General features: G+C 44.3%; 1 protein-coding gene across 1 annotated transcript in view; it reads left to right on the top strand.

The window, feature by feature from the left end:
- The first annotated feature begins 343 nt into the window (after positions 1–343).
- The window catches only part of insig2 (insulin induced gene 2), a 14,445-nt gene continuing 3,877 nt past the window's right edge, over positions 344–10,911 (top strand). The window contains exons 1-5 of the mRNA XM_020606606.1: positions 344–585; positions 1,216–1,345; positions 2,021–2,193; positions 4,051–4,175; positions 4,459–4,625. Coding sequence (XP_020462262.1) covers positions 1,224–1,345; positions 2,021–2,193; positions 4,051–4,175; positions 4,459–4,625 — 587 coding nt within the window. The 5' untranslated portion in view covers positions 344–585; positions 1,216–1,223. The remainder of the gene's footprint in view (positions 586–1,215; positions 1,346–2,020; positions 2,194–4,050; positions 4,176–4,458; positions 4,626–10,911) is intronic.

Below are 10,911 nucleotides of genomic sequence, written 5' to 3' on the forward strand. Positions count from 1 at the left end.
ACGACAATTGAGGAGCAGCCTAAGAGTGATTCACTCCACATTGACTTTGAAATCAAACATAAAAACAAAAGAGTGTATAGGACTATATGTGTGTATGTGCAATGGCTACAGCATTCAAATGTTTATTTTCAGTGGCTGAGAGCTGAATTACAACCCTGTTGAGCAGTTTTATGAGTTGACAATTGATTTAAAACAAAATTCTACAATTTCATTATAGAAATAGACGATAGGAACCATTCTGATCCACACGCAAGTCTAGACGGTGGCGGTAATGCACCTAATGTTGTTTGCCAACCGCCATTGCACAACAGAGAAAGAAGAAGAAGAAGAAGAAACAGAGGAAGAAGAGTTTAATATTGGTCAAGCTCCAATCATGTGACACGTCAGCGCCGTGTAACGTGGAGACGTAATAGCTTTAGACTGATTGGGTGTTCATTCCACTCATAGCCGTAAGTAGTCTTAGAAGAGAAGGAACGGGAGTGAAGGCTAATTAATATTTTCATGTGTTGTAGTCTAGTATTACGCAGTGAGCTATCTTAAATGAGACGTGTAATTGTATTCGTGGATGGTTTCTGTCAACATAAGGTAAGATTTCATTAAGTGTGCTCCGACGGAGCATTACAAATGCAGTTTAGCCAGCCATTTAGCTAACGTTATCGGACGAACCAACTAAAGTTAACGTCAAGCTAACTTAGCAAGCATTAGCATCTAAAACTAATGTGGTTGTTTTGCTAACATTAGCAACCTACCATGGTTGTGATTTTACCTTTATGTCGAATTGGTAGACTTTTTATGTGGGAGTAAGTCAGACTTTGTCTGTCTTAGTATGTTGTTACCTGCTCTCCTCGTGTTTTCGGGTGATCGTTATAGCTCTTTGTGTTTGGTTTATTCTAACATTACATTGGCATTAAATAAAACAGGTAGTTTTTAATTTTCTAGCTCTGTTTCCTGTTTATTACTCAGAAACTACTACACCTGTCTCCAGGTAATTATTATAGCTCTTAGTGTTAGGTTTCATTTATTACAGTATACTACCCCATTACCTTCTTATTACTGAGTTGGAAATTAAAGTGGTACCAATTTATTTATTTTTGTTTATGTATAGTGTTTCTTGCCTGTCATTGTTTTTCAGCTTAGATTGGCAAGTCAGGGGAGGACAGTGAACTTACTACTGGATAATAATAATCGCATACATTTCCATATTTCCTGATTTAGGATTACGAATGTCGCTAACACTGACAGCCATGAGTAACAGCACAGTGACCAGCAGCCAGCAGCAGTGGTCGAGGTCTGGGCAGGCGCCGTTGCCTTCCAGGGGCCCCTATATCTCAGTCATCACCAACAGGTCAGTTCTGTGTCCACTTCATATAATTAAGTCTGACTTCTTCCTACTCCATTCAAACATGTACTAGGTGTAAGCAAACTGATTTTGGATTAGCATTGGTTGGATATGTGTAATTATGTGTGTTGTTGTCATTTGTTCATTTGTTCTGTTCTGCATGTTTGAAAGAATCAATCAATCAATCAATCAATCAATTTCACTTTAAGAAGAAGAAAGAGAATGACCAAAGGCATAGTACCATTTTGTTTGGTTATAACTTATTTATTTGTTTATTTTGTATTTATAGTTTTGGGACGATTTTAGCAGTCTGCTTGGCATACAGACAGGTGGCAAATTGAAGGATAAACCTGAATAAATGAGTGATTTCTTCTCCTTGTGACTTATGGACAGGAGCACAAGGGTGTGTGAAAATGATGTGATTCATATGCTATGACCCTCACAGTTACCACATCTTAACCCGTTTTCATTGTGCTGCTGAAATATTTTGTGCCTGTGACGGTAATTTGTGACAGGTTTAGTAAATGTCTCCCTTTATGATGGTTTTTCCTTTAATTTAACACTGTTTTAATATACTGTACGTTGAGACCCTGCTTTCCTCCCATCATGTTGTTGCAGTATTAAAAATGAACCCTGTAGGTATTTTCTAAGGCTCCTAACTTATTTTGCATTGTATTGTAGAACCACCAACCTTGTTATCCGAGGGGCTATGCTGTTCTCAGTGGGTGTCTTTCTGGCACTGGTGCTGAACTTGCTTCAGGTGCAGAGAAATGTCACCCTTTTCCCCCCCGATGTCATAAGCAGTATTTTCTCTTCAGCTTGGTGGGTGCCGCTCTGCTGTGGCACAGCCTCAGGTATGTGAACTCAACCTCCGTGAGTGACAAAAAAAACTGTTTGTGGTTTTTTTTGTCTTTACGTTTAAGTTACTGAAAAAATAAGAGAGAAATGTCCCGGTGAGGTTTGACCCTAAGATGAAATGTTCAGAGAGGTGGTTTAGAATTCTGCCAAGAAGCCCTTTCATGTAGCGTGAGTACTAGCAAGCAGACCAACCAACCAACACGCACTGCAATACTTTACCAAACATCGGCAAGCAAGTACATTTAGCAAGGAAGATTCTGAGTCCCTGCCTAAAGGAAAATCTACAAGTGAGTGATGATTTTAAACAAAATGCCACAACCACCAATTTGAACCAACTGAACCTGGTGATAGTGAGTGATTATTTGACGTTTATTCAGTGATTGAGAGCTCACCTATAATGATTTTAATCAGTATAATAGTTTAGATTGATGTTTAAAAGTAGCGGTTGTTGATTCATTTAGTTATAAGCCAATCAAATAGTGATTGTTGATTCTGATATTTTATGTTGTTGCTTGCCACTATGCTGTAACTTTTTTTTTTTAAATCTATGTAAAATTCCAAAAAGGTTAGAACTCTCTCTTTATTGAGTCAGCCTAATCATCATTATTATTATTATCCTTATGGTTTTAGACTTTGTAGGTAGTGATGTTTAAAGCTATTTATGATGGTTATTACATAAACTATAATAGGTAGGTAGAACGTTATTGATCCCACAGTGGGGAAATTCCAGTGTTCCAGCAGCAGTAAAGGACAAAACAACATGACACCATAAGAATAAACACCCCACACATATCTTGAGAAAACAAGATCCAGGTACCCAAAATACAAGTAGTTTGAAAGTGGTTAACCTCCCAAAAGAAAATCAGTGATGATTGATAATTAACATTAAATTACTGACATAATTTTCAGACAGTTGCATCAGAAAATAAACTAGTCATCTGTTTAGTCATTATACCATATACACCGTAATGTGAATGTCCTATCTTGGAAAATAACTTAGGTCAGATAAATACTGTGCAAAGCAAACATGGTCTTAAGTGGCCAGTGTCACGGCTTTTATGGGTTATTTCAGACTAAACTTAACACTTCCTCAAAGAGCCAGAGTATACTGGTTCATAAAATTTCTCAGTAGAATGACATCTGAAGGTATAAGGAAGCAGTTGCCTATAACTGCAGGTTGTTGTTATTTGGGAGGTTTTGGGGTCTTGTCCTGCATTAATGACATGAAAAAGGGAGGTCTGCAGGGAACTGTGTTTGCAGGTTCATGGCAGTCAATTACTGAGTGAATATCTCAACCTCAAGCAGTGTTTGGAGCTTTAAATATGTTTCAAATATTCACTAAGGTGGCCTTAGTGTGAGAGGGTAAGCTCAGGAAGGGCATCCGGCGTAAAACACGTGCCAAATGTCAACATGCGAGTTGTCAGTGTGACGATTTGCTGTGGCGACCCCTAAAAAACAGGAAAAGCCGAAAGTGACTTTCTTTAGTGTGAGAGGTTAAGCTGTGTTCCTATGTCCAGGGGTTGGCATAGTGCGGCCTTCATACACAGCACTGGCAGCAGTGCAGATATTTTAGCTTCTAAAGGTTTTAAGCAGGATTGTCCTCTCTAACTAATCAGAGATTTTCAATTATTTCTGCTTGTTTTGCAAGTTTTGTTGCATTCTCCCTTCTTTTAATTTCATAACGACAAGTATCTGTAGAGCTGGGCAGAGCGTGGAAGAGCTATCTGAATGCCTATTCACCAAAACAGTACCACCAAGCATGTCAGTGGCATCACTGCATGTTAGTGAAAATTGGTTGTATTGTCTTTTGTTTTTCTGCTCTGTTTTTTCCGTTTCCGCTTTCTCCCACCCAGCGATGATTGGGCTGTTGTACCCCTGCATCGACAGCCATCTGGGTGAGCCACACAAGTTCAAGCGAGAATGGTCCAGCGTGATGCGCTGCGTGGCTGTGTTTGTGGGCATCAACCATGCCAGTGCTGTATCCTTAAAGCTTTATGTACCCGTTGTTCTTTCTAACCTTTGGTGAGAAAAACAATTGGCCCGTCTCAAATTTTAATAGGCTGCAGTATTTCTCTACTTTGATTGGCTATGGTTTAAATGTAGTGTAATCAGTGGAATGCAATTTATGAATTGACTACCTAGGTCTAAGATAGAGTTGTACATGTAACCATGCTGCTGGGCTACAGCATAGCTACAGTATGTAAATCACGTTTAGAGCTGTTAGCCACTGACAACCTGGTCCTTGACTCTACCACTGTCAGAAGGTGGACTTTGCCAACAACATCCAGCTGTCTCTGACCCTAGCAGCCCTGTCCATCGGTCTGTGGTGGACATTTGACCGCTCCCTCAGTGGCTTCGGCCTGGGAGTCAGCATTGCCATGTTAGCAACACTGGCTACCCAACTCCTGGTTTACAAGGGAGTCTTTCAGTAAGTTCTGTCAAACCTACTTTGCATGATACAGTGTTGAAACAAGTTGATGAAAATATTGATCTGTATCAAATAGGAAATGAAATTGATCTCATGATGATTTTTTCTCGTTATTATGAAGTGTGTATTATTCAGAGAATCAACTCAATGAAAACATGAAGTTGAAGGAGTTTTTATTTTAATCTTAGAACTCTCAAAATGTAAGGAAATTCATTTAAGCATGTCAGTTGTTTTAAGTGACATTATGGATTGAATCACTGTAGAAATTAATTCGGAGAGATCTAAAAATATAATTTGTGTGTCTTTTAATTTCAATTGCACTCCTCATTAATAAAAAGATTTATTGGCACGCCAGTTCCTTTCCAGTTTTCGCAATGCCTGCTTTAGGGCACGAAGTTGTGAGATCTAAGGGAATGTTAAGCTCAACAGCACTGTGGCTCCTTGTCAGCCTGGCTACAGCGCCGAGAAGAAACCTGGCCTTGTTCTTATTTTCCTCTATCAGTGATGAATAATATCCAGTTCTGGCACTATGTTATTAAACTATTTTTCTAGGCTAAGAAAAACTCTTCTAACTTAGTGGAGCGCCACCTCCTTTCCAGTTTTCGTGATGCCTGCGAGCTGTACCATGGGGCCTCCTCTGTTTCACTACCTTCCTTTTCAGAGGGGCAACAGTATCAAGTGTCGTATGCAGGGAGGCTGCAGCACTATCAACAAGACAAGTTATGGATGCTGTGTCAGCATCCATACAATTATTGACTTGTGTGGGAGTAAAGTTAAGGTGTCCTCCCTCCACTGCATTGGCACATATTTACAGCTGTATTATTGACAACTTCAGCACCATGTTTTTTGGTGGTTTGGATCAACTGGAAATTATGTCAGTTGTCATTAATTCTAAGAGTTATGATATGTCATTACTCAAACATTATTGTTGGCATGGTCAAGACATTTATCTATATTTGTAATTTTTCTATTAAAGCTGAGATATTTCTAGTTCAAGGGAAATTCTGGAATATGTTCAACTAAATAATACTGTCTCAGAATTTTTAGGTAAACTGGAGATCTGCAAGGATCAGTTTCAGGCCCAAATGTATTTATTTATTTTCTACATGAATGATCTTGGTTTAATCTCAAAACTGTTAAAATGTGTACTTTTTACAGTGGTACCAATTTTCTTTATTCTGGAAAACATCTGGTTTGTGTGTTGAATACAATGAAAAGAAAAAACTGTTTAAAAAGGGCTTTGTCTTTGATTGTTGCACAAGCAAAAGTAATAATATTCATAATGGACTGATAAATAGAGAGGTTAAAACTAATATGCCATGTTGAAATTCAAAGAGTAAATGAATTTAAAAGTTTGTGTGCTATTATTGATCACTAGTTGTGCTGGAAACCACACAAATATGAAACCTAAATTGCCAAAATAAAATGCACTTTTGTATAAAGTGCAACCGTTCCTGCTTTTGGCCTCCTGGACCGTAGTCGAGTGGCGCAGGGGAGGCTGATGTCTGCTCCAGGGCCGAGGCTGCAGTCCGCCTCAGGGTTATCTCCCTTCACCGTGGTCTTTAGCAGCGAGCACTCTGGCAACTTCCTTGGAAACCAGACTTTTATTGTCACTTTCCCTCAACATGAACAATATCGCCCACTCCGGTTTAATTCCACTGTCTGTCTTTTCACACTCCGTTCACTCTCTCCAACCCGCTCATACTGACCTCTCGTCTACTACGCTCATAAGTCACACGCTCTCCCTCGACCACACCTCCAGCCACACATACACACACCATACGTACAGACTGCTCACCGGTTATTCACACATGTTCTACGCCATTCACGTAACACTACCCCCACTCTGGATGGCAATAACATGTTAATTCCTCTCCAGCATATTACCCAAATTAAGCAGATGCACAGTCCTCGTTTGTTCAGTCCAGATAAGAGGATCCAGGCTGCCATTACTGTAAAAGTCCATCAGGATATACCCCAGTAGTAAACACATAGCAGTCATAGCGAGTACTAGTATGCTAGAGGTGACTAAACAAAACCCTGAGAAATGCATTAATGGCACCCATCACACAGGGTGTAACTTAATCTGAGCTGTATTATAAGGCAATATGAGCTTAACTAAAACTACCAAACATCATCAAAGTTTCTTTCATAAACAATAAACACAGAGTAGGCAAGATACAGGTTTGAACATATAAGAAATAAAGCTATCATTTAACTTGACCACCACTAACATTATGGAATCCAAACTTTAAAGAACACTGTGGTGCTCAAACTCTCATTGTCCATAACAAAAATAATCAGTGGACCACCCATTCCCCAAACCTGTTAGGTGACCTCCGACGGCGTCCCTGCCTTTGAGAACGTTGGCTCTGGAGGTGGTGCTCCCAAACATTACCCCCACTATGCCAAAAGTCCACCGGGGAGGGAGACTCAGAGGGGGCCGTAATGGAGGGAAAGGAAGAGCTGCTCGCAGCGGGTGTCAGTGCTGTGTCGCTGGAACTTGGTCCATCTGCACTGCTGGGAAACAGTCCTGACAGGTTGACATCAGGGTCCACAGGATCTTCATTCAGAACAGGTGGTGTGATCTCCAAAGGGGTCCAGTTCCAGGCTTGTTCCACAGCCCAGGTGTTGTCCAAAGGGTCGCGGCAACGATAGTGTTTAAGCTGGTCATGATGGACTACTTTCACCTTGGTCCTTGGGCTCTTCTGAATGTGATAAACCAGGTCGTCCAGCTTCCCCACGATGAAATAGGGCCCTTCATACGAGGGAAGGAACTTTTTGACTCTGTCCCTGATCTTCCGTGTGCCTTTGATGAGATACCACACAGCATCACCAGTTTGATACTGTGTGCGGCAGCAGTTCTTGTCATATTGTCTTTTTGCATGTTTCACAGACTCACCAAGGGCATCCCTTGCGATAAGGTGTGCCAGCTCCAACCTCTCTCGAAGCTGCTGTACATACTCCGGGCCTGTAGGTGCACTGCCGGGGTCAGGAGGCAGGCCAGTCACAAGATCCACAGGTTCACTTAGTTCTTGGCCAAACATCATGAAATTGGGAGTGAAGCCAGTGGCGTTGTGTTTTGTAGCTCTGTAGGCCATAACAGCATACGGAATCATGAGATCCCAGTCCCAGTGGCAACGTTCAGCTGTGGTGGCTAGAGTCTTCTGTAACGTGGCATTAAACCTCTCCACCTGGCTGTCTGACTGTGGTCTGAATGGTGTAGTGTGTTTTCTCAATACCAAACAGACTGCACATTTCCTTGAACACTTCAGATTCAAAGTTGCGGCCTTGGTCACTATGCAGTGTCTGCGGTGCCCCATAACGGCACACCCACTGTAAGGCGAGTACTTCAGCTATGGTCACAGCCTGGTCGTTGGTCAGGGGGAAAGCTTCCAGCCACTTGGTAAAGTAGTCGCTGACCACAAGCACATACCGATTTCTCCATTCTGTCTCGTTCAGTGGGTCCATGATGTCTAGGGCCACATGTTCCATTGGTGCTCCCACTTGAACAGTTCCCATGGGGGCTTGAGGTGTCTTAAGGGGTCTGGCTTTGGATGCACAGCTGGTGCAGGTGCGGCACCAAAGAGCCACATCCTCCCTCATCCGGTACCAGCGATATCGGGTCTGTAGTCGTGTCACAGTGCGTCCCACGCCAAAATGTCCACCAACAGGTCCCTCATGCATCTGTCTCATGATGTCTGACTGGAGGCGGCGTGGCAGCACTATCTGTGGAGTGTCATCCAGGCAGTAGAACTGCCGGACTAATATTCCATCTCTGATGTAGAGCTGCTTCCACTGGCTCCAGTATGTCTTTGTGGCTGGACTACAAGGTGAAACTGTGACCCACTGAGGACGTTCCCTGCTATCCTCCATCCATGCTTTGATTGGTGATATGTCTGCGTCAGCCTCTTGGGCTTGGCGGAGCCCCTCTGTGGTCCAGCCCGAAAACAGTGAGGTCTCGTTTGTTCTAGTGAGGTAAACTTTCTCATTAGGCTTTAAATTGTTTGTGCTGGTAGGTAAGGTGTCACTTCCCCCCTCGGGGCTCACTGCTGCTGAAGCTGGGTGTCCTTCTACCCCCACCGGGCTCAACATCACAGTGTTCATGTCTGAGTCCAACTCACACTGAACAGCTTGGTGGCGTACTTTCCCTCGATGAGAAGGGGGAGCTGGCAGTTTACAGGGGCAGGACTGACGACAGGGCCTTCTGGATAGGCTATCAGCATTATGCAGGCAGCCAGGGCGGTGATTATTTCAAACTGATACTCGGCAAGTTTCTCGAGCCACCTGGCTAGCTGTCCTTCAGGCTCCTTCATTCTGGTTAGCCACCGCAAGCTGCGGTGGTCAGTTCTCACTGTGAAGGGCCACCCCAAGAGATACTGCCGGAACTGTGATGTGAACTCTACCACCGACAACAGCTCACGCCTGGTGGTACAGTAGTTCTGTTCAGTTTTTGATAGTTTACGACTCCCATGAGCCAGCACATGCTCCCTGCCCTTTTGCACCTGTGAGAGCACAGCACCGATGCCAACATCACTTGCATCAGTGTCCAGAATCATGTTGCCTTGGTCAAGTGGGTAACCCAAGACCGGAGCTGAAGTCAGTTGTTGTTTGAGTTCATCGAATGCAACCTGATGTTCTGCTGTCCACTGAAAACGTGCGTGTTTCTTCATTAAAGCATGGAGGGGCTCAGCTATGGTAGCAAAGTCTTTTACGAATCTCCTGTAATATGATGCAAGGCCAAGAAACCGCCTCACCTCTTGTAGGGATGTTGGGGTCGGCCAGTCCTGCACCTTCTGGACTTTGTTGGGATCTGTAGCCACGCCACACTCCGACACCAGATGGCCCAGCCTGGCGGCAGAAGAGGCAGCATTTTGCGGGTTTTAACTTTAGGTTAGCCTGGTGAAGTCGGTCGAAGACCTGGCTGAGCTGCTGCAGCATTTCTGGAACATCCCTGCCCAGCACAATAATATCATCCAAGTAGACCAGGCATGTCTCCCATTGCATACCAGCGAGGACCCTGTCCATCAACCGCTGGAATGTCGCTGGTGCATTGCACAGTCCGAATGGCATGACATTCCATTCAAACAGTCCATTTCGTGTGCAGAAAGCTGCTGCTCTTTGTGCTCTTGGGGTTAGCTCGACCTGCCAATAACCAGAAGCCAGATCCAGCGTGCTGAACCACTTAGCGGTTGAGAGAGTATCCAGAGTGTCTTGGATGCGAGGCAGGGGATATGCATCCTTAATGGTACACTCATTAAGGGCTCGATAGTTTATGCAGAGCCGGTATGTTCCGTCTTTCTTTCGCACCATTACTATGGGGAGGCCCAACTGCTGTGGCTACGGCGAGCCAGACCATCTACCAGGCTCTGGCTTACTTGTTGGTCAGCATCCTGTTGTTTCTCCCCTGCCATTCGACGTGGTGGCTGCTTAACCGGGGCCCCTGGCCGGGTAATGATGTCGTGCTGTACCAGGCCGGTGCGGCCAAGATCACTGGGCCGGTTTGAAAACACACTGCCATAAGTACACAACAGCTGTGTCAGCTGGAGCTGCTCTTCACAGGTTAGTTCAGTCGAGCTCTGTGTATAAAGTTCCTGTAGATGCCGAGGGATTGCGGGGGTGCTGTTTGCTGAGATGGGGTTGTACTAGAGGTTTGCAGGGCTTTTACAGGCTGGAGAACCCCTGCAATGGCCCCCTCTTTGATGGTTACAGCCGTGGTCCCCGGATTGAAGATTCGGAGAGGGACAGTGTTGGAGAGCGAAGCGTCCACCAGGACTCTTGCTACTAGCACTTTGTGTTTTTCAACAAAACCTTTGGTGGGGCTCAGTGCCATATCTCCTCTCATGAGCCCTCTGAAGCGGGTGTTTCCCCTGACCACATATTCCTGTCCAGCTTCCAGCACCACCGTCCGGGCCACTCTCACCGCATGTGCTTTTATCGTGTGTTGTACGCTGAAATATGGTACTTCCTCACCAAAAAGCACAATGCGTTGGTTGCCAAAATCAAGACGTGCTTGGGCCTGAGTCAGGAAAGGGTGGCCCAAGAGAGCTTCGTCACTGGCTATATCAGCAATCAGAAAGTGCACGCTCACCTGGCGGTTGTTAATTTGGATGGGGATGTGTGTTTCGCCAAGTACAGGCACATTGCCAGGCCCAACCCCCAGCAGGGTATCCACAGTCGAAGGCTGGAGTGGGGGTCGGATGTCAGGGTGGATAGCGTTGTAATGACGTAGAGGCAATACACTCCTCCGGGCTCCAGTGTCCAACACAGCACACACCTCTAGGTC

The sequence above is a fragment of the Monopterus albus genome, unplaced genomic scaffold, assembly GCF_001952655.1.
Source record: "Monopterus albus unplaced genomic scaffold, M_albus_1.0 scaffold79.1, whole genome shotgun sequence".
Lineage (NCBI taxonomy): Eukaryota > Metazoa > Chordata > Actinopteri > Synbranchiformes > Synbranchidae > Monopterus > Monopterus albus.